The following is a 26,535-nucleotide window of genomic DNA, read 5'->3' as shown; positions in this document are numbered from 1 at the left end:
AAAAATTCAATGTATTTGATCATAATTCTCATTAGTAATCAATCTTAATCTTTGTTCCTTAATGAGAAAAAAATGAATTTTCATAGTTGTTGTTGACGTCATCACTGACTAGTTATCTTAACCAAATCATAACAAAACACGAGTTTCTGTATCTTATCTAGAGTTCATACATGTGTGCTCTATAGAATATAAATATTAATAAAAATAGGATGAAAACTCATTTAAAACAGACCATAACTTGATCTGACCTGAGAGTTTCCAGTGTACAGTGTGGAGTCTTCAGTCCAATAAACAACAGCTTCACTCCTGAATCCTGCAAGTTGTTGTTACTGAGGTCCAGCTCTCTCAGAGTAGAGGACTGGGAGCTGAGAACTGAGGACAGAGCTTCACAGCTTCTCTCTGAGAGGTTACAGCCACTCAGCCTGAGGAGAGGATAGTAAGGAATTAAATAAAGGGAATTTATTTTCTCTCCTATAAAAATTAGCATGTGTCTTTACATAATAATGAATAATCCCAACTATCTTTACACTTACAGAGCTTTGTTGGAGGCTTTGACCACTGGCAGCAGCCTCAGAACAGCCTCCTCTGAAGCAGAGTATTTCTTCAGGTCAAACACGTCCAGATCTTTTTCAGAAGACAGTAAGATGAAGACCAGAGTTGACCACTGAGCAGGAGACAGTTTATCTGTAGAGAGACTTCCTGAACTCAGGTACTGTTGGATCTGCTCCACTAGAGAACAATCATTCAGTTCATTCAGACAGTGGAACAGGTTGATGCTTTTCTCTGCAGAGGGAGTCTCTTCAATCTTCTTCTTGATGTACTGGACTGTTTCCTGATTGGTCTGTGAGCCACTTCCTGTCTGAGTCAGCAGACCTTGTAGGAGAATCTGATTGGTCTGCAGTGAAAGACCCAGGAGGAAACGAAGGAACAAGTCCAGGTGTCCATTTGGACTCTGTAAGGCCTTGTCCACAGCACTCTGGTAGAAGAGTGTCTCTACAGATTCATCTATTCTTGTTTCAGACTTCTGGGAGGTTGATCTTGATTCAGACAGCAGATTGAGTCCAGAGTTGGTGAAGGTCAGATGGACATGAAGAGCAGCCAGAAACTCCTGAACACTCAGATGGACGAAGCAGAACACCTTGTCCTGGTACAGTCCTCTCTCCTCTTTAAAGATCTGTGTGAACACTCCTGAGTAAACTGAGGCTGCTCTGATATCGATGCCACACTCTGTCAGGTCTGATTCATAGAAGATCAGGTTTCCTTTCTGCAGCTGCTCAAAAGCCAGTTTCCCCAGAGACTCAATCATCTTCCTGCTCTCTGGACTCCAGTGTGGATCTGTCTCAGCTCCTCCATCATACTTGATGTTCTTCAGTTTGAATTGAACCACCAGGAAGTGGATGTACATCTCAGTCAGGGTCTTGGGCAGCTCTCCTCCTTCTCTGGTTTTCAACACATCCTCCAGAACTGAAGCAGTGATCCAGCAGAAGACTGGGATGTGGCACATGATGTGGAGGCTTCGTGAGGTCTCGATGTGGGAGATGATCCTGTTACCCTGCTCCTCATCTCTGAACCTCTTCCTGAAGTACTCCTCCTTCTGTGGGTCAGTGAACCCTCTGACCTCTGTCACCATGTCAACACACTCAGGAGGGATCTGATTGGCTGCTGCAGGTCGTGTGGTTATCCAGAGGCGAGCAGAGGGAAGCAGTTTCCCCCTGATGAGGTTTGTCAGCAGCACATCCACTGAGGTGGACTCTGTAACATCAGTCAGGGTCTCAGTGTTGTGGAAGTCCAGAGGAAGTCGACACTCATCCAGACCGTCAAAGATGAACACAACCTGGAACTCTTCAAACCTGCAGATTCCTGCTTCTTTGGTTTCAGTAAAGAAGTGATGAACAAGTTCCACCAAGCTCAACTTTTTCTCTTTCAGCACATTCAGCTCTCTGAAAGTGAATGGAAATGTGAAGTGTATGTCCTGGTTGGCTTTGTCTTCAGCCCAGTCCAGAGTGAACTTCTGAGTTAAGACTGTTTTCCCGATGCCAGCCACTCCCTTTGTCATCACTGTTCTGATTGGTTCATCTCTTCCAGGTGAGGCTTTAAAGAGCTCTTCTTGTCTGATGGTTGTTTCTGGTCTGTGTAGTTTCCTGGATGTTGTTTCAATCTGTCTGATCTCATGTTCATCATTGATCTGTCCAGTCCCTCCCTCTGTGATGTAGAGCTCTGTGTAGATCTGATTCAGAAGTGTTGGGTTTCCTGCTTTAGCGATCCCCTCAAACACACACTGGAACTTCTCCTTCAGGTTAGACTTGAATTTATGTTGACAAAGTGGAGCAATGTATCCTGAATGAACACACAAGAAACAACATTAATAAGTCACTTAACAATAACATACTACATTTTAATTTCTCTAAAGAATGCATATTAATGCATATTTCCCCCATATCTTGAGATTGAGATTGAGATTGATTGAGATTAGTAAATGTCCCATTTATCCATCATGTTAAATCCTCTTACTGCTGTGCAGACAGTCAGCCAGCTCCTCCTGCTTCATTCTCCTCAGGAAGTTCAGTGTGATCTTCAGAAATGCCTCTCTGCTGCTCCTCCTCTGCTCTTCATCCTCACTGTCCAACACCTCCTCATCCTCCCTCTGACTCTCTAAGCATTCTGGGTAATCTGGACTCAGAACCTTCTGGATCTTCTTCAGATCCTTCTTCACAAAAGTGACAATGTCCTCCTCCAGCAGCTGGAAGAGAATATTATTTTAATAGTATCATACCTGCTTTTTGTTGCCCTGCTTCTTTTCCAACATTAATACTGCTGTCACTCACTACTTGAGTTTGCACAAACAGAAAATGATAGTGACAGAAATCAAAACCCAAAACAGGAAGAAGGGAGGATTCTTAATAAAATGTGTTTCTCTCCTGGAAAACATATACTGCTGTGGAAAGAATGGTTGCAGTTCATTGTACTTTTAGCTTAAGTATAATTTGTCGTACGTATACAGACCTTAAATATGGAGTCGAGGTGTGTTTGATGTTGCTGGGCAGACTGACCACTGGCAACTTCTGATGTTTTCTGGTTTAACCTGTGGAGGAATCATCAAGAATTAAGATGGAACTCTGCTTCTGCAGTTATAAATGTAAAAATACAAATAGAAATGTTTTTGTGGATCTATGCAAAGAGCCATATGGGTAACTGTACACTGCAGGGGCAGGAGCTGGCATGCACATCTTTCAAATCTAAACACTGTGTAGTGTGGACCTCTGTGCCAGTAAGCTGATTGGTTCATCCAACATCCTGTTACAAAGTTTTGTCTATTTTCTTCTTTAAGAGTTTGGGCATAGTTACATATCAGCATAGTAAATCTTCTACATCTTCCAGCAGAGCTGAAAAAGCTAAATTCCTCTTCAAGCCACTTCTTTTTGTTGACCATCTTGTCACATTCCCACCCATTTATGGTGATAAATCCAGATTATTTTCATGTTTTCTTTTTCACTGATATTGGACATTGGACACTGCTCTTGTCAGTTGCTGGGGTAACCAAGGTCTTATAGTGGCTCTGCTATTGATGACAGGGAAGCTAATCCTGGTAGCTGCTCTCCTGCAAGTATGCACAACCCCTGTTTGTCTTTGTTAGCAACTGGTTTATACCCAAGACTGCATGGGTATAAACCAAAGGATAAAGCATCATAAAGTGTTTAGAGGAAATGTCAAATTGAGCCAAACAGGACTAGATAAGACCGGTCATACTCAGTAATCAGTTTGAGTAATGTCAGTATGAGCTTACCTCTTTGCAGCAGAGGGTTGTCTACCTTTAAAATCAATGTAGAGATCATTTGACCTGTCACTCTTGAAGGACACACAGCTGGGTCCAGGTTTTTCCAGTTTCCTGCAAAGGAAAGACACAGGATATTTAATCCACACTGCACTCAGAAAATGTTAAACTGACGTCTGTAGTTAAAGACTGGTTACACTGCACAGCTGTCAGATATGAGAATATGAATATATGTGAAGAAGAACAATGCTGTAAATAAAAATAAATTAATAAATCTTCTCTGCATAAACAGCTGATTAAACAATAATGTTATAATGTCAGTATGAGCTTACCTCTTTGCAGCAGAGGGTTGTCTACCTTTAAAATCAATGTAGAGATCATTTGACCTGTCACTCTTGAAGGACACACAGCTGCGTCCAGATTCAGCGGAGCCTGGTCTGCCATAGATCCTGCTGAAAAAGGGCGACAGTGTTTAAAGTATCAGACCAACTTGGAAGTAGCTCTGGCCCTCAGGTTAGAGACACATGCAAAGCCCCTAGAACCTCCAGCTGCTCTACTGGAGCTGCTCAGTGTCTGGTTGTACTATACAATTCCAAGTGTCAGTGTGTTTGACTGTGAGAGTGTGAGCTGAAAAACAACATTTGTACCAAGAGAAGCATCCTCTCCATCAGTAAAGGTTTAAAACCTACAGATCCCAGAGCTGGGAATCTGATCAAAACACATTTTATCTTCTGTTCAGTTTTAAACTCTTACCTTTGATCAACATTGTGACGTTCATCTATGAAGGACATGGTATAATCCATACACCAGTCACTACACTTGAGTTTCCTCCTAAAAGACACAGGATATTTAATCCACACTGCACTCAGAACACAATAAGACAATGTACTGTGGATACATTTAAGAAACAGCTGTGTTGCTGTTTTGTCATCCAGGATAAGTGTGTTTTTTCACCACTGAAGAGACAACTAGTTTTACATGGATCAATGTGATTTTATGAATTTATGAGCATGTAGCCTCTAAGCACGTACTGAAGTACATTTACACACTGTGTTTGACTGATCTGAGTGCAGTCAATAGAGACTGCAGATTTTTGATATTTTTGTCAAACATTATGCATTATGATGATGGTGCTAAGTGCATTCTAATTAGTATCCATACAGTCCCTATATGAGCAAATACAAAGTCCAAATCAACTGATATACTCATGCAATCTTCTGACAACAGGAACAGAGGATACCACAGACTGTGTGTGTGTGTGTGTGTGTGTGTGTGTGTGTGTGTGTGTGTGTGTGTGTGTGTGTGTGTGTGTGTGGAGAAAATGTTAAACTGACGTCTGTAGTTAAAGACTGGTTACACTGCACAGCTGTCAGACATGAGAATATATGTGAAGAAGAACAATGCTGTAAATAAACACATTTAATAAATCTTCTCTGCATAAACAGCTGATTAAACAATAATGTTATAATGTCAGTATGAGCTTACCTCTTTGCAGCAGAGGCTTTAAAATCAATGTAGAGATCATTTGACCTGTCACTCTTGAAGGACACACAGCTGGGTCCAGGGTCAGGGCTTAAACACAACACACACAGAGCTGTGAGTGTGAATAATGATGGTGGAGTGATTTGAGTGCTGAGCTCTGACATGGAGAAGAGTCATGGACAGTTAGAGATGTTCATCTCACCTCTGAGCCTTGGTCTGGCTCTCATGTTCCCCACACAGAGTGGTTTTAGAGGGAGGGACTCCCTCCTCTCTGTCCTCACACTGATTCATGCTGCTCAGTTCACATCCACATCAGCTCACACACACTTTCTACCTTCATCTGGAGAGGAAACACAAATCATTCACCTGCACATCAACTGAAATCATCCTTTACATCATTTCTTCTTCAATAAATAAATAAATAAATAAAACTGAATGCGTTTCAGTTTTCATTTGGGCTATTTATCCCTAGCATTAAAATGCGTTTTGGGTGACGCTATAGCAATCGTATAATACTTTACCACATGGACGTACAGATGTACATACCCCCAAGACGCCCTGAAGGATTGCGATCCGATCGGCCAAACCCCCTGTGATAGTGCCCACACCGAACACAGGTGTGAATGCGATCGCGTTGTCACAAGTTTCACATTACAACACCTACGTCACTAGCTTCTCCCGCCAATTCTGACTGTGTTCCTGTTTCTGGTTGTCTTTACCCGCGAAAACGAGAGCAGGGTGTGACGTGGGCTGCACGCGATAGCGATAGGAACTCATGAAAGACTGGACTGGAAACATATTATATATATTAATAGCAGGTGTAAATATGATCACGTTAAATCATGTACGATCGGGATTAGCATTTTAATTTCAGGTGTAAATGGAGTCAATAATCCAACAACATGGAGATTTATCTCCAAATGAAGGAGTTCTCCAAACTATTTAATAAGAGCTGAGCAACTACTAAAAACATACAGCAAGAGACAAACACTCAAGTCACTAAAGACAAACTGAAAGTATCAAATAAAGCAAACTTACACTTGATTCAAACAGTCCAAATAGCTGAAGAGGGAAACAGTCCGCTATGCGCCTGCGGACAGAAGGGTTTGACACAGAGGGACTGCTTCCTTAAAAATGACTGACCTGAAATGGGAGCAGGAATTTCACAATAAGATAACACTTTAAAGGTCATTTTGACAGATCACAGACAAGTTCAGTTACAGTCATCATTTCATAATCATTACAATAAGTAAATCGCAGGATTAAACCAAATCATCTAATCTCTCAGTTGAACTGACCTTAGGAGAAAGACAGCATCCTGATATTCATTGTAGAGGTTCATTGAAAAAAGACTGAAAAGGCTTAAAAACAAGAAAAACATTTTTATCCTGTAATAACTGTAATGCCAGTTTTTAAAGGACTGGAAGAGGAATCATTTAGAAGACTTTAAAAAATAAACTGGTTTAATACATTAATTTGAGAATGTGTGTGTGAGTGAAAGAGAGACATGTACAGACTGAACTCTCTCCTCTATCAGGAGGAGACTCTCTCTGCTACACTGAACACAGAGACACTGAGGAACCGGGCAAGAGTGCACACCCAAACCCAGGATACAGAGGCTCAGTGAATGTGGTGTTGAAGGTGTGGATGTGGATCAGTGTGTCAGAGGAGACTCTGTAGAAGGACAGAGTGCCAGCAGGACAGTCCACATACACTCCTACTCTGTTAGAGACAGAGGAGGAGGAGCGAGGGATGAGTGTTTGTCTGTTATTGTGCCAGACAGAGACACGATTACCATAACAGAACAGACTCCAGGAGTGTTGATTCTCACTTAACAAAAACATATTACATTTTAATTTCTCTAAAGAATGCATATTTAGACATGTTTCCCCCATGTCTTGAGACATTAGTAAATGTCCCATTTATCCATCATGTTAAATCTTTAGAGAATCCTCTTACTGCTCTGCAGACAGTCAGTGTGCTTTGTCTGGGTCACTCAAGGGCAGTCAGCATCCTGTAGGCACTTCAGCATTTTCTTGGCTGTATGTTTCAGGTCATTGTCCTGTTGGAAGGCGAACTGTCGCCTCAGTGTCAGAGCTTGTGCTCTTTAGAGCAGGTTTTCTTAAAGGACTAGTCCGTATTTGGTTGCATTCATCCTTCCCTCATTTCAGACCCTGTTCCTGTCCCTGCTCCTTAAGCTCTGCTAGAGTCACCTCCTCGACCTTTTTGTCACCGTTTTAGTTCAGTACCATTTAATTATCATCACAGTTGCCTTGAGCCAAAGTTGATGGATATTTTCACATTTCCTGTTTTGTTGGAGAAACAGACCAAGCCACCAAATATTTGAAAGTGGTTTATATATAATGAGAATAGAATATTTATCAACAAGTTGTTGCAGTTCTGTATTTTTAATGTAGAAAAAATATACAGTGTAGTGATCAGCTCTGACCACTAGAGGGCAGTGAAACATCATGGAAACAGTCAGGGCTGTAAGGTTCTAAAGGACCAGTTCCTGTGCAGAAAATGATCTGAAATGACCAAGACCCATTGAGTATGTATAACTGCACATATCTCAGTTTAATAAATATGTGGTAAAAAGTCTGTCTTCTTGTTTGTGTGTCTCAGGTCAGACAATAAGGTGACAGTCCACTTCATCAACAGAGACGGGGAGAAGATCACAGTGAAGGGATCACCTGGAGACTCACTGCTAGATATTGTCATTAACGAAGACCTCGACTTTGACGGCTTTGGTACGTAAGCGTGCTCATTCTCTTCTTTCATCACCTTTTTCTTTTCCTGCTTCTTGGCGTCAGAGCCTTTCCCTGGTGTGATAAAACATGTCTTACCCTGTCTGTGTGTAACTGAGCCGGATGTCATCCATCAGATAAAGTTATGAAAGTGTGTGTGTTACAGGAGCGTGTGAGGGAACACTGGCGTGCTCCACATGCCATCTGATCTTTGATGAGGACGTCTACAAGAAGCTGGGGCCGGTCACAGACGAGGAGATGGACATGCTAGACTTAGCCTACGGCCTGACTGACACGTAAATAGTTATATACCTGTAAATAGTTATATACCTGTGTTTAAATACACAATAAAATGAAATAACTATACTTTAAAAATACAAAAACAGGCTGTTTATACTTGGATTGATGCAATCACTTGATTGTAAATTGAAATAATAGGAGCCTTTCTGGCTCATATATTAAAAGTGACTTAGATGAGTAGACTGATACAAGAGCAAGTAGTTCTTTATAAACTAGCGTAGGAGTTTTAGCATTAATAGGAGAACTGACAGATAGGCAATGTAGGCACTTGTGTAACACGTGCTCCTCATTTTCTCCCCCTCAGATCTCGTCTTGGCTGCCAGATCTGTCTGACAAAGAGCCTGGAGGGCATGGTGGCCAGGGTTCCAGAGAGTGTAGCCGACATCCGGCAGAGCAAAGACGAATCTGCTTAACCGGGACCCCCCCCTCATATTCCCTCCACCCCCCAACATATATGTTATTTTACAAAATATGTAACCCCCCCCCCCCTCCCAGATCTATAAATCTTAAGATTGTCCTGTTAAACCCTTATTCTCCCCGACCAAGAACAACAAACGTAAACCAATAATTTCATCTCATTTAAATCCGGTTTTTGCTTGTAGCTCTTTTTATTTGCAAAAGCAGAGTTTTGGGCTTATTAACGTACAGTGTAAGAATAGATGTACATGGTAAAGAGGCTTTGACAATATAAGAAAGCAACAATCTCATGGCCTATTTAAACAAAGTTTTGAGCTGCATAAAATGTAAAGCTTGTAAAACATGGATGTACCCATCATATTTACATCATAGAAACAGTGGGACAAGATGCATGTGATCAGTTCTAATCAATACAGGCTTTGTGAAAACCACATTGTTGGCAACAGATAGGAAACAAAGATCCTACCTAAAAAATATTGTGCATTTATGACCACATGTTTAAAGAGCAAAGACTCACCGCAGCAGCAAACTTCATCAGTGGCATCTAGATAAGTCAGATTAATAATGTTGAACTGTTGACCTCAGTTAACACTACAGTTGGCAAAAAGCAGCACAGACGTCACAAAAAGCAGTTTTAAAGAATGTCTATGAAAATTGTAAATAGTGAATAATCTCACAAACTTAATCTACAAAAGTCAACTTGTGTAAATTCGGAACGTGTTGCTGATTCTTATTATATAAGCTGTGCTTTAGTTATGCCGCTCAAAATATGCACTGACTTTGAAAAAGTGAAAGCAAAGAGCAGTTCTATGCACGGTCACAGTGTGTACCCAGGCTGCATTTACACTAACAGTGACTGAAAAAATTCTAATTATACCCAACAATGCCTCCTATTAGTTATGTTCATATGCAATAACATTTTAAGTTACTGCCAATGTTCACAAGCTGTATGATGACCATATTTGGTAAAAGTCATAATAATCAGTGTTAGCGCTGAGCACAAGCCTTAACCATCCCAATTTGTGTCCCACAGAATATGTAAACGAATTGTGTATGAACATGCTTCATAGGAGATAGTGTTTGTTAAACCTTGGGAAAAATCCTGTTTTTTGCTTAAGTTAGCTAATGGCCAATTCAGCTACTTTCTTTGTGATTAAAGAAGGCAACAGCAGGTAGTTTTTCAATTGGCAGGTTTAAACTTTGGCCTGATATAATTAAAAAAAACACACAAGTGACGTTCCTTAAACAAAACGTGTTTGATATCAAATCAATCCATCTGTTTAGACTGTGATAAACATCTTTACACAGATTCTTTCTGCAGGTGTAAATCCAGCCTTGAGGACATTCAAGCAAAAATCACATTCCTTCAATGGAATAAGCTTCATTTGTTTGTTTGAAATGTATTTTTAAAAACTTACCAAGTCTTGTGTGAAACTAGTTATAGACTCAGGTGCTACTTCAAATATCAAGACACAATCCAAAGTTATTTTAAGGTAGTGAGTATAATTGCTGTGTACTATGGAAGCCCTGAGGGCAAGTGGGAAAAAGTTCTGGTGATCCATTTGTAAGTCTGAAATAAATAGTTGCTTCTTCTGTTTATGATGTAAGAACAGGTGGAAAAAGTTTTTGCCAGGATTTTTTGTAATATATGATTTTGTAAAATTTTGTGTGTTAGCAAGTTATGTAAGATTATATGCAGCTTGTGTAAAGTGTGCTTGGAGACATTCAAAATTAACTTAACACTTAAGTTTTAAGTAACCTAACCCTAACCCTTAAACACAGGAGGAAAAATACTTTAGATCAGACTTAATCAACAGAATTTTTTTTCTCATTTGCCTCTCAGGGTTTGTGTACCTGTTAACTCTGGATTGTAATGAAACATCAACATTTTCAAAGCTGCAATATTTAAATTCTTTAGTTTGAAACAGCAGAGATGTATTGTATTTGTATTTCTAGCGTCCATTTTGTCATTATGACATGGCAGTTGAGTGACTTGTGTTGTGCTTTTACCTGATCTAATGTCGCTCCAGGTTACAGTACAGATCAGACGTAGGATTCCTCTGCAAACAGAAGTTGGTCAAAATCTGGCTCAGCTGAGGGATCGCTGCATCTCTTCAGCCACTCCCTGTGACTCTCCACCAGAGCGAGCGCCACCTGCTGGCTGCTCTGGGGGTTACTGCGTGGGTGTGAGGAGAAGTAGTCCCTCACTGCTTTGGTGGCGTAGGGGGAGAGGCAGAAACGGGCCTCCGCTGTCTCTCCCTTTGAATCCACCTCGGACACCTTCAGTCCCGGGTCGCTGGGCAGCCTCGCCCGGGTGAGGGTGGACGCTCGGTCCACGAGCTGCCGTCCAGGCTCTGACCCCCGGCGCTGATAGAGCCTGGTGTTACGCTCCTCCTCTACAGAGTGAGACTTGTGTCGTTTGAACAGGGACAGAGCTGGTGCACTCTGCTTGTAAAACAGAGACGGTGACGGCTGCTTCAGCTCGTTCGCCTCGCTCTCTGCTGCTCGCCTCTGGTTGGTGACGTCAGCTGTAGGACTGGCGTGGCTGTCGCTGGGCGGGCTGGCCTTTGGCGGGGAGTCTGGGGAATGAACCCAGGAGGATTTGGGCAGCTGGAGGCTCCCTGTAGAGCGGTGGTGAGAGGGGGGGCTGGATGAGTCCTGTTTAAGACGCTGGGGCTTTTGGGGCTCGTGGCCAGGCCTTCCCTTCGCGTGGCCCCCTCCTCCTGAATCTTTAGTGGCTCTGGACACTTTGGGCTTTTGTTGGCTGCTGGAGATGAGTTTTCCTCCTCCTCCAGCTTTCCCAAGTGTGAGCAGCTTTTCAGTGGGTCCTCCCTGTTTGTGGACATAAATACAGTGTCATGACTAATTGATCAATCAATAGCTTCAGCTCTGATTGTGCAATTCAAATAATTCAACCCTACATCAGTTTTAATTGATTAAGATTAAGTTACTGTTTTACTCACCCCAGTCTTGTCCTCTTCTTCTTTGTCCAAGTTGTCTTGTTGGGTTAGTGACAGTCTCCGGTCTTTCCTCAGCCATGAGTTTGGGTGGAGGCCCCTGCAGGCTTTTAAAGTCCCCCAGTTGAGTGGTTCTTTTGGTGGGGAGTCTTTTGGACTAGTCCCCAGCTCTGAAGATCCACTGGAAGTCAGAGCAGAGGTGATGGTGAAGGGTGTAGATGGGACAGAGGTGGAAAGTGATCCAGACGGCAGGTGTGTCTTGGTTGGGTGAAGCCCCCGCCTGATCGCCCTGGTGTGGTCACTGCTGGGGGAGTCCAGGGAGTCCAGGGAGGAGCATGTTGGTGCAGGGGAGGTGGGGGTAGAGGAAAGGCTGGAGGAGCTGGCTTCCAGAGCTGCTGACCTCTCACCACGCAGGTTTAACCCAGACTCGCCTCCACCTCTCTTGACCTGACCTCTGGAGTGTGTGTGAAGGAGTGTGTGGCTGCCAGGCTTCCTGGAAAGCTCTTCCTCACCATCCTCACCATCAGCGCCCCCTGAAACACATGGCTGAAACTTGGTCACATACGCTATAGCCGGCTCCGAGCGCCGCCTCGGTCTGTGTCGACCCTCCAAGGACAGGGAGTCCAGGGTGGAGGAGGTGTCCACAGTTGGTGTGTCCTGGCTGGGCCTGGTGAAGTCTGGGTTCTGTCTCCTGCCTCTGGTTCTCACAAGTGGCCGTGACCTCAGACCATGCAGCCCGTCAGTCTGGGTGTGGTGTACATCAGGGTCTGTGTCTTGGTCGTAGTCGCTAAATGTGAGGATGGAGTCCAGGCTGCCCTGCAGTGGTTTGGACTGTAGTTGCTTTCTGCTGCAGAGGCTTGGTGATCCACCACTGCTGTTGTCCAACTCGTTCTCCAGACTGTCGTAGGAAGAGTCGGTCAGAGGGTACATCCACGAGTCTGAGGAGAGAAGACGGCCAGTAAATACAGTGTAGAGAATTTTCTACAATCTTTGGCTTTTCAGAGATAAAGATGGTTTAAAGAAACCATGAAATAAAATGACATCCAAGTTCTAATCCATTCATTTGTCACTTGTGTAGTTGTTTCTTGTTTATGCCAAACAAAATTTTAAAGGTTAGGGTTTGAAGTTTTAGCCATCATAGCTAACCCTAACCCTTTTCTTCACTTTTTACAAATAACACGCTTTACATAAAAGGAATAGATTCTTAATCCATACTGCTACGTTTTCGTGTTTCATTCATTTCCATAACATAAGAAAAGTAATTATTACTTGGTGTTACAGTCTGCTCTAACACAGCATTACAGTTCAGTGATATTATAATAATGGTTATCAAAGTCAATGAATAACACTGTAGCTATGCCCAGTGTTAACCAGAGATATCACACTGTCACGTTTCCATTGTTTCTGTACCTGATCCCGTCTCGTCAGTGTTGAGTCTTGTTGGCGGCCCTCCAAACAGAGAGGATGGATCCTCCCCTAGAATCTGCTGACAGTGTTCGATCATAAACTTCACCAGCTCACAAACCTGCAGCAGACGAGAAGATAAGAGAAAGACTGATGACAGTGTAACAACTGTTAGCGTTTCTCAACATCTACAACTTTTCAAGGCTTGTTAATCTTTATGTCTAATTTCCCATCTCTGCTTCCAACATTCACAGCGCATCATTTCTGATCAGCTACTTGTTACAATGCTTCAGACTGAGTGAACAAACTCTTTCAGGACAGCATGTCTGGAGTTTGCTACATTCCCATCCACATTTCAAAAAGTCAAACTTCTATAATTAGACCTTTCAGCCTTTTCTACAAAGCTGATTGAGACATTCCTATGAGAAAAGCTTGATGTAGTTTAGAGGTGACACAATGCACTGATTAACAGGAATTAACAAGCACAATGATCCTAAAAATAACATTCAGTTTACAGGTTAGGAAGCTCACTGTGTGTCTTTTTCTAACAATTCATTTTAAGGGTTAGGGTTAGAGTCCTGATCTCAGGCCAGCAGAGATGGCAGGTTCAGGAGGTGAAGTGAGTTTGCGTCACTATTGTTTCTTGGGATGACAACTCTCTTTCTGACTAAGCTGTGAGATGGCTTAGACAGATTTATTTGATTGTGTTGTGGGTCTGGGTCAAATTCCACAGTGTATTACTGATATTCAACCCAAAATCTTTGCTGGCCTTGTGAAAACTTCTCACCACTGGAATCCAGCTGCACCAGGCACCACGTCTTACCTTCTTAGTTCCTTCTCCCTCCACCTCAGGGCTACGAGGCGCTCCGGGCGGCCAAAGCATGCTGGGAGCAATGCACACTGATAAGTTGAAACTGGTCATTTGGTTCTCGTGTTCGTTTCCCTGGATACCGTGCAGCATGGCCAGCAGGTAGCGTAGCAGCAGGGCGTTTCCTTTGGGCAGGCGACAGATCATCCTACAGGAAGACAGGTCAGGGGTAAAGGAGAGCAATGAATTCTGGGAAGCCTTTCAGTAGTTAAGAAAATAGCGTAAGAAATCTCATCAAACGATACTAATGGCACAGATGATGTGTATGTTACCTCTGTATGTCCTGCACCTGCTCGTCCTCCTCCTCCTCTTCCTCAAGAACATCCATCCATTCTTCATGCAGTTCACAACACAGCAGGCTGCCAGGGATGCTGCGCAGGAAATCCTGAAAACACACACAGCAGCAAGTCACGACTGATTGTTTCTGTCGTATCATTCAGAATAAAAACTATCCTGCCAACCACTGCTGACTGCTCTGCTTCAAACCAAAAGGTTTATGTCCAGTCAACTGATGTAAGAGACTTTTATTACTCTGTATAAATGTTCACTTGCCATTAAAACTGACTGAAGTAAAACATGTACATCATTAGTACAGATGAGAAATCGTTTCTGCTGCCGTGTACTCATTCACAGGAGCTCTGTGTTATCCCCCCCAGATAATAAGAGATTATAATCCAGATTACATTAATAAGCCAATCTAGGCTGCTCTGCTGTGAACAGCTTGTCCTGTTAATGTAGCAGCAGAGCATGTCACACTGAGGCTGAGTAGGATGGAAGCAGATTAATTTTGTGCTTACAGATGTGGGTCAATAAGGTAACACGCGCAGTCACATATGTACTCAAACATAACACACACTGGCATTTGCAACTAAAATGCACACACACACACACACACACACACACACATCCTCCTACCTTAAAGACTCCGGCTATGACAAAGACGTGGTCGCGCGTTAGAGGAAGTTGAAACTCCCCGGCATCCAGAGAGTCCCGCAGCTCCCTGACGGCTCGAGCTCCCGCCGGCCGGCGGAAGATCCCCCGTGTCCATGACCCTTCGTGGTACAGAAACGCCAACATGTCCTGGCGACAGAGGACAGAGAAGGTGAGGGATGGTGTTGTGTAGGTGGAGTTGAGGTCACTGCTGTGTCAGTGTGTATCTGCTCACCATGACCGGCTTTGGCAGAGCGTCCTCTACGCAGACGGAGCTGAGCGGCTGGCTGAACAGGCAGCCGCGGGCCGCACCGGCGAAGGACAGCTCATTCAGGTGAGAGGAGGAGCCTCGCCAGAAGGCCCAGGTGATGAGGGAACGCCTCCTTTTAAACGGCTTCTGAGACAAATCTGAAAAAAACATCACAGTATCCCAGAATGCATTAGAATAACCAGTCAAATGCACCGTTACAAAGTACAAAATGACTCAGCGGTGGGTCTCACCTGCAGATTCGTGCTGCTGCAGCGGCTCAGCGGGTCGGGGCTTCATGATGAACTGGCACTGCTTGTACACCTGCAGCTGCTCCACCTGCATGGCCTTCTGTCTGTCTGCAGGTGGTGCAGCAGCAGCAGCGTCCCTGCCTCCAGCGCCGCTTCCCTGAGACGCTGTGTGTCTCACATGGCTCATCTGAATACTGAAGGGAAACTCATGACCTGAGACAGAGAAGAGAAGATAGTATCAATCCCCGGAGGCTTGATTTAGTTGCTATTTAACAACAACAACACCATATCGTCCCATCGTTTATCAGAGTGGCAAGTCGACCCCTTGTTGCTGGGAGCTAGATCACACAAAACACTCTCTTTTCTGGGAGTGAATGGTACTAGTATGTCCAAAAAAACATCTGTGCTAAGAGGTTTATGCCCACGAGACAGAGCGACACAGGGGTGTGTGTGTGTGTTGAGGTGAAGAAATAGAACCACAGCTTGTTCAGGAAACAAAATCTGATACATGAGCTACAACAGGATCTGATTCTATTTTGTCAAACTAGACCCAGACCTCACTCACTGACCTATTAGAGGATAGGGGGCGTTGTCCCTCTTGGAGATGACCCACAGCTGGTAGTCTTTCACATTTCCCTGAGCAAAAACACACACACAGAAAATCACCATTAGAGGACGAGATGTCTTGAAAACCACATCAGGCTGAGCAGAGGGAAACAGTTTAGGATGCTGAGATGTGACAAAGAATAGTATTCACTTCTAGTTTTCACATGCTGCTTCTTTACACCACGTGTAACTTGTGCAACTAAGCTAAGACTACAAGGCCTCTGTGAAAACATTAACAAACGTTAACAAAAGTTAATGTTTGGGCTGGTTGGGAAGAAAAGTCACAACTAGTTGCAGCTAATATCTTTTTATTTGTCAGTCATTGTTAATTTTTTTAAATTAATCTGTTAATTGATTCTCCCAGATTTTCTTTATTACTTACTATGATGCTAAACTGCTGCAGAGCCAGTCGGATCACCTCATTGGTGGAATCTTGAGTTGCTGACAGGGAGCGTCTTGGTCTAGTGAGGGGAGACAGTACACACACACACGTACAGGATCAACAGGACATCATATACTATACACTGTCAGGAAGAGAAAGCCACCACTGCAAATACACACTCCACACTTAATCTTTAGGAAAAGTGACAGAGCTTAAGTGGACTAAAGGTGTTTGTATATAAAATCTTCATAGTGGTAAAACTTACAACAGCAAAAGTATTGATTCCCTTCCCATACACTCTCAGAGGGATGGTTTTAGGTTCCTCCCTCTCCTTCTCTTCTTTTATCCGACTGCAGAGAGAGCAAAGAGGAAACACTGAGTTGTGAGATTTCCCTGACTCTCTCTCTCTCACACACACACACACACACACACACACACACACACACACACACACATACTTCATGTTGATGTGTGAAGGCAGAGTTTACCTTTTGAGGAGGGAGAGCCATTTCTCCTTCTGTTCTGCTGAGCTGAGGGAAACATAAACAAGAATCACGTGTGGGTTCAGCTGCATGTACGTGTGTGTGTGTGTGTCATAATAAAACTATTCTCTCAGCACAGAAACTGCTAATAGACTTTCATTTACTTTTAGCAGTTTATAATGGGTATCATTGGGTATTAACATATTTTAATGGGGTTTTAAAGGGTTGTGACAGATTTTAGCTTCAGGTTGAGCAGAGTAGATAACTGCTGAATGTGCCTGCAGATTTTAATAACATGGCCTTGACCTGTATTTCTCAAGTGTCACAGAATTCCTCCTAGGAATTGCACTAAAAACTTTGGAGCTACAAAGCTTCTTACTCTGACCACTGAGTAAGGAGACAAGAGTTAGCAGACAATCGTTCAGACCTGTAATGTAGAAATGGATCATAATGTTTAAACAATACTAACATGCAAATGCATATATTGACACAGTTTTTAATAACTGGAACTGTTTTGTCTTCTTGACACCCTGAAATCCCTGACTAAAGCAATCCAGTGGAAGTAGTACTGGGAGCCAAAATCCACAGGCTGTAGCAGTCTAATGTGTATCTTGCAAAGTTAGTTTATTCAGTAAAAAAAATCTGCAGTGGAGAAATAGTAAAACAAAGAGGCAATTTTATACTAAAAACTGTCATTTCAGGCTGAGGAGGCCTCGTATTAGCCTCAGCTGAGAGTTGGAATGAATTTTTACATGATTCTAATGTAAGAGTTGGCAAACCTTAGAATCAGGAAGACATCTCAGGGTCAGTAAGAGTTAGGGAACAATTACAGTGAAAAATGAACTCTTTCAGTGTACATATGGAGCAAATGTACTTATAATGAAGTAATTAGACTCAGTGTGTGATATAAAAAACATGGGATCTTCTCTTCCACTGTCCAAATCCCTTTCAGCTGCACTTCCTTTACTATAGCAATAGTAGCAGTAGCAATAGCAAAAATGTACATATAGCACCTTTAAATATAGTTCTGCCTCTGTAATTTTAAATAAAAATGTGAACACAGTCATACTTTGCAACACACAATCTGCTCATTACCTGAGGAGCTGTACAAGCACAGTTTGATTTATTTTACTGTGGAAATAGTTTTCTGACATTTTTCCTGCCCTTAGTCTGATTTTAACCCAGGCCTTCATACAAGTGCTTACACCTCATCCGGTCTGTTTTCTGTTAGTGTGGCATTTAAGGTCGAGTTTACAGCATCACCAACATATTACTATTGAAAAAACACGTTTTACAGCCTCTGACGTAAGCGCGAACAGGAACAACGTTTACAGAAACCTGATGTTTGGGTTTGACTTTTAACTTGGAATCTCATTAAAATGTCTCACCAGAATCAGTCCAACGTTAAGACCTTCTGAACACTCTGGTATCAAACAAATGCACTGAAATGGCATTACATTATACAAAGCATCATACTCATCAGATAGGCTGGATATGTTGAGTTTGTCTGTTTTTGTGAAGACCCACAGGTATTCATCTGTGTTTACACACTCTACACATTCCAAAGTGTGTGCCTATTTGTGTTTCTGCATCTTTGTGATTTACAGCAACATAAATTGTAACACTAACAACATAAGCAACATAAACAACACTGGACTGGTATTAGTGTGTGTGTGTGTGTGTGTGTTACCTAAATGTAGCGACACAGTTGCAGGTGGCCAGCCCATGACGAAGCTCCTCTCTGGGTTCGTGCTTCCCTCACACACCTCATCCATGCCCGCCGTCCACATCTCACAAACGCATATCCGGGCTTTCTGCTTAAAGTGGTTGGCTGACCTGGGAACGTGGACCAGCACCATCAACCACACACACTCTAAATTTTAACCTTAGACCTAGGCATTAACCTAATTCATTGGTGAAGGACACAAGGAGCAGCCAAAATGCTCTTAAACTGCTCCACATCAAAATAGACACTTGTGCTTACTTGGCTTTGGCAATAACCAGGATGTCATTGAACAGGAAGAGGTGTCTGTCCTGAGTCTGCATCCCTGTCTTCAACTGAGCATGTCCGTGGAGAAGAAACGACCTGTCAGAGCCTGTGAGGAAGGACTGGACCAATGGACAGGTCTCCGGACACACAGGAACCAGGAAGCTCTCTCTGAAATACCGACACATGGGCCACAAGGACAGTACAACGGTTACTTTTAAATAAGATACACAGAATTTTAAGTCTACTACTGCAATGTGAGATTTAAGCAAGTCATTGTTTCTGCAAACACAGCATTTAATAGCCAGTAATCTGTAAAACAGCCAAAGTAAAAGACAGAAAGCACCTCTAACCACCTCTTGTGTAAGACAGTAACTTGCTTTTTTGCATCAGCGTGACTGAGTGGTAATGCTGAGCAGCAGCTAACTTATTGGTCCAAGCCTTTCTATCTTATAAGGAGTTGTTTTGAGGTTTACAATGTTAGTTTATCTAAAGGCATGTTTGGTGGTGATGTCTCAGTGTAAATAGAAAGACTCAGTCAGTGCCCCGTTCATTAGATTATTCACTTCAGATCTCTGTCTCCCTCAATGGAGATTGATGAGACATCAGAGTCACCCATGTACCTTTCATTATGTAATTTGTATTATGTAATTTTAAGTCATAGGTGATTAGGTTGAGAATTGAGTGCAGTGGGAGGTCAGGGCATCTGCAGGTTTCACAAAGTCAAATGTAAAGTCACTGCAAAATAGGACTTTAAATTGATGCTTTTCCCAAGCAAAATCTGAATAGGGACTTTGTAAATAAAAAATAAATGTAAATAAAAAGATATCACTGAAAGTGTTACTGAATATTAATTCAAAATCATTGACTATTTTATTATTGGAATTTTATTTTTGTTAAGTTCATAGCCAGGTCACCATTTAAAGAAATTCTGGAAAATAGGTTTATTTGATTAGCCTGCAGCCAGTTAGCTTAGCTTAGCATAAAAGCTGGAGATGTGGGAGTTGTTTGTGGGATTTCAGGTCAAAATCAAACGCAAACAGAAAATGTTATTTTCCATATTCAGTGCTTAATGCTAATACACAGAACATAGCTAACGTCTATGTAAAGAGTTCTCGAAGACACATGATCGCTCCCTGCTCTTGCACTCAAGACCAATTTAAACCAAATCAAAGAACAAAAATAGTAGAAAACTGATTATTTCTGAATGAGCACAACTATTAACGGTCTGGTCGGGTGCCCACCTCTGTAGGAGCTTTTTAATGAGGTTATTTCTTCCTCACTTTCCCAGTCCATATGTTCAAAGACAGAGACTATTAATAGCTGCCTGATCCTCTGATAAGTCTGGTTACAGCAGGATTATCTATCCGAGTGGACTCAACACCTCACTCAGGGTTGTGCCTGGGGTCATGTGAGTGTGAATGTGTGTGTGTGCACATGTGTGAGCGTGTGGCCTCAGGGTTTTGTCAGTGTGGCCTGACCTCTGTGACCTCTGCGTTAGAGAACTGGATGAGGATGTTTTCACTGACCTGCTCACCTCCTGTTGAACTGTGTGATGACACTAAGCATCAACTTACACCTGCTGGTGTAAACAAAACTGAGGCAGCTTCAGCTGCAGGAAAAGTGCTGTTTCCTGCTCTACGAACCTTGTACTTAATAAGATCATTGTTACTGTCATAGTCAAAGCCAATGTACAAGTGCTTCCTTCCAGATTTAAGATTATTTGAAGTTTCACTCCTCAGTATCTGCATAATGATCATGTACAGGACTTGTTACTCTCACGCTTAACCTGTTTGGCTCAAACAAACTCTGTGCACTCTGCATTTGCCTGTTTGGTCTGGTTCTTTTAGGCTGGTGTGAAAGCTGTCACTCAACCCTGGTAATGGACTACCAACCACAAGAAGACTGTCTGAATAGCGTTAATAGAGTTTCAGTTCCAATTGGTCTATTATTTGTATTTATTATTTGTACCAAACCTAGTGGAGGGATGCAGCATAGACTAGGGACAAACCCAGTGCATTTTGGTAGGGCGTTTTTCAACATTTTCATCAATTTCTCAGGAAATATTGTGCAGAAATGTGTAGGATTGTGTGACCTCTGCTGAGGTATCAGTGACATTCCAGTTGTGTTTGAAAAAAACAAGTGTGAACACAAAGCCAGCCAGAACTAGAACCAGTACCTGGAGAGAGTCTTGGACCTGGTGAGAGCCTTGGTGATGACCAGAGACGGGGCAGACTGACGCCGGTAACTCTGAGATTTCATCCGCTAAAAAGGACAAAAAAAAGTTCATCAAAGTCAAAGTGTTGTCCGACCACAGCATTATTAATATAGATGTAACATACACTAAATGTATCCTAGGGTTTTTTGAAAAAGTCACCTACATCTAGTACACTACACCTTCTCTACTCAAACATGTAATTACACATAAAACAGCTCCGCAAAACCAAAAAGGCTCAAATCCTGGCGCTAACTTACTCCACATCTACGTCATGTTTACACTCTCTTCATTGGTTACATAAGCATCCTAATGTTCAGTACATTCATCACAGTGCTGGGACTGACTGTGGCCTCCAAAACGACAAGAACAGCAGATTGAAACATGAGAATTTAAACAGAGGAATGTCAGAGCATGGAGATTAGCTAGGGAGACAACATTTTACAGTCTGTACTTCCTTCAGCACTTTGCAGCCTCGATCTGTCTCTGCCATGACTCTCCTGACCTTTCTCACACCTTCAGTGAAGTGACTTTGCTGCATGTAGAAGATAATGGAAAGTCATGTTTTTTATAGTACATACTCATACTCCATATGTTTAAGTGTCAAAAACATCATATCTGTCACTGTTCCTGTTGTTCTGCACACCACCAGATGCTGCTTGCAGCCTTGTTGAGATCCTATTCTTCTTTGATGGATCCTATTATCCTGGTTGCCCCGTGAGGATCATTAAAGTTTCATTTAATCTAATTGTAGGAGGATTTGTGAGTGTGAAGTAAGGTGACAAACAACCATTACATAACCACAGATGTTTCACTGTATGTCCGATTAACACACTCTGTGGCATGGTCACCTAATAGTTACTGTGTTGAGCATGGGTTTTCTTGGCCAGATTATAGTAGTTACATGATCAAGCTCTTAATGTAGAGGAAGTTTAAATTCTCTGGATTTTTATCATCCAGCCTGTGGTGTAATGTGAACAAGTCAACTATCCATCTATGTTACTGCAGCAATCTACCTTGAAATGTTATAATTTATGGCAGTTTGCAAGTAACACTGTAACCACAGTGACTCCAGGAATAGCCAGAGCTCAGTTCCATCATGTTGGTAAAAACAGACAGATGGAAATAACAGAAAATAACTGTTTCCAACAGGATGACAACATGGAACATTTCATATAGTTTTCCACCTTAACTGGTACCAGCAATTTGTGTAAACATCATCCTGATTCTTACTGAATAAAAAGCTTTAACAGTGATAGAACAGCCAGTTTACAACCATGCTAGCAGCTGCGTGAGGCTGCACTGAAGCACAATGAAGCACAAGTTTACCGCTAACATCGGCATGCTAAACAGTCATTTTTACAGTTTTCACTAACTGAATTCAGCATGTTAGCACACTAAAACTGGCTAATTAGCCAAAGTGGGAGCGTTCAGGGACTGCTGCAACAAACATCAGTGGGCTACTTTTTGATAGCTTTCCTATCTTGTCAACTGCAGCAAGCCAAGTAGTGTCATAATAAAACTGCACTTGAACATTTTGTAAAATTAGTAAATAGTTAAAGTATAATCATTGTTGTCTAGTGTCCCATACAGCTGTGGCTGATGGGACTGTCATTAGTTTTTCTCTAGATAAGCCTCAGGGGATCACCAATCACTACAATTCATCCTGAGGGGAACATGAATTTATAGCAATCCATCAAATAGTTGTTGATATATGTGAGTCTGGACCAAAGTGGTGGAGACCAACATCGCAGTCAATTTGTCTGCAGGCGTTTCAACACTCTCAGTCCAGACACATTAAAAGCCCCACAGTGAGAAAAGATCAATCCCCGTCCATCCTTCAACCGCCATGCACCTCCACACATTTTTGACATTTCACAATGTAATATCATTGATTTAGCTGGGTCACACAGTGGTGAAACATTCCTTACTCTCCAGCCACAGCATTACAATGTAACCTTTCAGTCTTAAAAATAACATAATGTGTTTCTGCTGGGAAACAGGTCTATTGACCAACACCAGATTAGCTCTAATATTATTGACCCTGTCACAACACAAAGCAGATGAGGAAGAAAAAATGGCTTTCCTATATTAAAATAATTCTTTTCCCCATATGTTGTTGTTCTTGTCAGAGCCAGCTGTTAAGCATGTGAAATGTTAAATATCGAGATCATTTTGACATCAAAACTTTTCACTGATAACACATGTCTCTGCCTCATCTAACTCAAGTTTAGAAGAAAATCTATCTCTAAAATACATTCAATAGGAAAGCATTGAAAACTGTAGTTCATAATGGTGCAGCGATGAAAAACAAGGCTAACACAGTCCATGCTGAAATCGACAGTCTGACACTATCTGACTCTCACTGGTGTTGAAAAGGTTGTTTTCTGGCCTGTTTCATTAACTCTCAGGGGACTTGGGTTCATTTCAGGTGGAAATGCACTGTATTTACTCATCCTGTCAAAACTTGTCACAGAGCCAGCAGGGACAGTACATACAGACATACAGATGAGACGCTGGAGCACATGAGGAATCAATCATTAATAAAACAAGGACACAGATCAGACTGTAGCCTCTGTACGTTACCATGACGTCTCACAGCCACTAAAGAGCAGACTGACTGATGAACAAATTAATCAATTAATAAAATGCTAACAGAAGGCTAACATGTAGGTTTGCATATTATTATTGTAAAAAAAACTTCATGACATTTTCATGTCTTCCTCAGACATTAATTGTACTGTCATCATGTCATATGTCAGTCACACAACAGTCTAGTTAATTACAGATGAACAACTGACCAGATTCAGTGGGAGATATGACATCCTAAATGGGCAAAGGACAGTTGAGGTGCAGCTAATGGTTATTTTCATTATTGATTTAACTGACTGGTCTTACCAACTAAATATAACAAGACCAAAAAACAGTCAATTTACAGTGATTCAGAGCAGAGACGAGCAGAAAAATTGAGCCTTAGAATTTTTTGAATTTTTCCAAATTTTGAAAATTAAATGATTAATCAATTATCAGATTAATTGGTTAATTGATTTATTTAATGGTTTCAGCTCATTCACAGTGCAGAAACCTACAACACCAAAAACTAAACTGCTGACCTACAGGTCAGATTTTGATACTACAGGATCATATATATAAATTATTCAACAGTAACAGTAAACATGCACCTGTAGGCATGTAACTTAACATATTATATTAAAGTGGTTCACCAGTGGTGAATCACCATCGGCTGTGATTAATCAGATGCTACAGAGAGATGTGCTGGAGTCAAAGCATCAAAACTAATATGTTATAAAACCTAATTACAGTGGATACTTGACGTGTACATTTCCTGTAATATTTTTCCACACTAGTAAAGTTTAATAATCATAATAATGTAGGCAGTGCCACTTTATTTTTAACACCCTTACTTAGCTTTTATAACCAGTGCACAAACACTTCTTAAATGATTTACATCTATAATGATGTAAGCAAATATAATTAAATATTATTACATTTGTAAACCTGCTTGCAATTATATTGTAATATATTAGAAACCATTTGTTGACTGGTTTAGTTTAGTTGGTTCAAATTAAGTGCAAATAAGACAGAATAGGTTTGGGTGTTAAGGTAATTTGCTACGTTTGATATGAAGTAAATTATTGGCTATTAATCACCAATAATTAGTGCGTTATTGATGCGAGGTAAACTTTATTTTGGAGATACACTTCCTGTTGGCCGGGTTTGTGGGTCATTAGTGTGTAGTTACTTTACATCTGACTTAATCACCGGTGTTTTTAATGGTATCTCCAAACCTAAGCTTAGACGGTGCGTGTCCCGTGGCGCTGCACCTCTATGATATTCCTGTTGTCTTTGTCTGACTGTCTTAACAAGTTCAGCTGTTTTAATGGAGGCAGGGTGTGATTTGGGTAAAACCCTTGAACCCTGAACTAAACGTTCACCTGATCGAACCGCGCTCATAATCGGCTCTTTCAGTTACCTCCGAGGAAAATATGACAGTTTTTACTGGTTTATCCGATAAATAAGTCTAAAAGGTGAACAAAGGAGGTAAAATAACAGCATCTGAATCAGACATGTCTACTAATAAAATCGGCATACCCGTTTGTTTTCCTGCTGTCCACCGCCTCGGCCGAGGCTGTCCTCCTGCTGCTGTGGAGACATGTTGTCCATCCAGCCTGCAGACGCTCCTCCGGCTCACTGTCCGACTGTCCTCAGGTGATGCAGGGGAGAGAGAAATCCCATCAATAACCTCCGTCTCCGGGAGGTAGAGACCATCTCAACACAAGCTCGCGAGAAGTCGCTGAAAACTTTCAGTCTGCGAACAGCGACGTGAACTAAAACCTGTGAGGAGGAAAAGTTCAGATGAGTAAAAAAAAAAAAGAAGTCAGTAACTGCTGGTCCCACAGTTGTCCCGCTCTCCTCACCATGAATGAAAGGCTGTGCTGTAACCAAAGCACCTCCTGTCTGGATTATCAGACGCTGTGCCACTTCTTAATGCGTCTTTACGCACACAGCGGAGGCGGCGCCAACACGCTGCAAAAAATAGGTCTACCTATTTTTAACCAAACTGTTGTATTAATTTTAGTAGACAATAAAATTTACCCTAAAACAACCAGCAAGAGACGTGACATCATTAGACTGTTATGGGTATCAGCTTGTTTCAATACATTTGCGGGACAGGTGTAATAACTGACACCAAACTCCACTGGAAAAATGTCAATGATTTCACCCTGCCGTCAGTCAACAAGTTATTCTGGACTACACATCAGTGTTGTCTATTAACAGACACAATTTCATTCCGTTACAGATATTACTCTGAAGATATTTAGGTTAATAAAATAATAGAATAAAGAATTAGAATAAAATAAGTGAGTGATAAGGGCAGTGTCAAAAAAACCAGGGGTTACATCAGGATGGATGAAAACAGACAAAGGAATCCTGTGAACATTCAGTCAGATCCAACAGACAAACGTTCAGATTATAGGTCAGCAGAGTGAGTGTGATGCTCACTGTCAGTACAGTAGCTCCAGGCTCTCCATCAGTCTGAGGCCACATTATTAGATTCCTGTCTCTGGGAAACAGTCATGAATAGTACTGAGTGTAATCTAGGCCATAAGGTTGTAATGTAGGGCACATTCACACCTTAAATGAAGTGATTCACCCTCAATTAAGTCTACAAAGGACATTTTCTGTGAGTGGTAATGCAGGTGTAAGTGATACAGTGGTGTAGTCAACAATTTGTGATAAATGTTGTCTACACACACACAATGAATGCAAGTAAACATCTGACCATATAGAGGAAGGAGTGGATTTTAAAGGGAGCGTGTGAACCTGGCACATTTTCAAAAGGAAAAATAACTATTGCCCCAAAATCAATTGTCCTTCTAGAAACAGAAGTGGGCCACAAACTGGGCTAAAGAAGAACGAGGCCACAAAGTGAAGAACAGAGACACTGAGTATTCATTCCCCAAAT

At 41.9% G+C, this 26,535-nt stretch overlaps 3 protein-coding genes across 3 annotated transcripts in view; 1 reads left to right on the top strand and 2 right to left on the bottom strand.

Annotated features, from left to right (window-relative positions):
• Positions 1-529: 529 nt before the first annotated feature.
• Positions 530-6,020, bottom strand: LOC127139113 (protein NLRC3). Its single transcript, XM_051065944.1, has 9 exons — positions 5,801-6,020; positions 5,457-5,594; positions 5,258-5,344; positions 4,526-4,603; positions 4,105-4,224; positions 3,785-3,886; positions 3,004-3,082; positions 2,512-2,740; positions 530-2,337 (listed from the first exon to the last, which is right to left on the bottom strand). The coding sequence occupies exons 2-9, from the start codon at positions 5,543-5,545 to the stop codon at positions 530-532; spliced, it is 2,592 nt and encodes an 863-aa protein (XP_050921901.1). The 5' UTR covers positions 5,546-5,594; positions 5,801-6,020.
• Positions 6,021-7,841: 1,821 nt separating this feature from the next.
• LOC108900606 (adrenodoxin, mitochondrial) lies at positions 7,842-8,739 on the top strand (the record flags this gene model as incomplete). Its single annotated transcript, XM_018701760.1, has 3 exons — positions 7,842-8,004; positions 8,168-8,297; positions 8,606-8,739. Coding segments are annotated over 3 exons (402 nt in total), but the record flags the coding sequence as incomplete, so codon positions are not given.
• Positions 8,740-8,885: 146 nt separating this feature from the next.
• Positions 8,886-26,535, bottom strand: part of LOC108900634 (rho GTPase-activating protein 20) — a 38,833-nt gene continuing 21,183 nt past the window's right edge. Inside the window, 17 exon segments of the mRNA XM_051065940.1 lie at positions 8,886-11,550; positions 11,682-12,613; positions 13,086-13,200; positions 13,903-14,095; positions 14,220-14,332; positions 14,863-15,027; positions 15,113-15,285; positions 15,379-15,588; positions 15,945-16,011; positions 16,364-16,417; positions 16,419-16,442; positions 16,629-16,713; positions 16,852-16,893; positions 18,536-18,560; positions 18,563-18,681; positions 18,830-19,003; positions 21,012-21,097. Coding sequence (XP_050921897.1) covers positions 10,762-11,550; positions 11,682-12,613; positions 13,086-13,200; positions 13,903-14,095; positions 14,220-14,332; positions 14,863-15,027; positions 15,113-15,285; positions 15,379-15,588; positions 15,945-16,011; positions 16,364-16,417; positions 16,419-16,442; positions 16,629-16,713; positions 16,852-16,893; positions 18,536-18,560; positions 18,563-18,681; positions 18,830-19,003; positions 21,012-21,097 — 3,366 coding nt within the window. The 3' untranslated portion in view covers positions 8,886-10,761.

Source organism: Lates calcarifer, linkage group LG7_2 (genome assembly GCF_001640805.2).
Source record: "Lates calcarifer isolate ASB-BC8 linkage group LG7_2, TLL_Latcal_v3, whole genome shotgun sequence".
Taxonomy (NCBI): domain Eukaryota; kingdom Metazoa; phylum Chordata; class Actinopteri; family Centropomidae; genus Lates; species Lates calcarifer.
The sequence above is the reverse complement of the archived record's forward strand: the minus strand, read 5'-3'. Positions and strand labels throughout refer to the sequence as shown.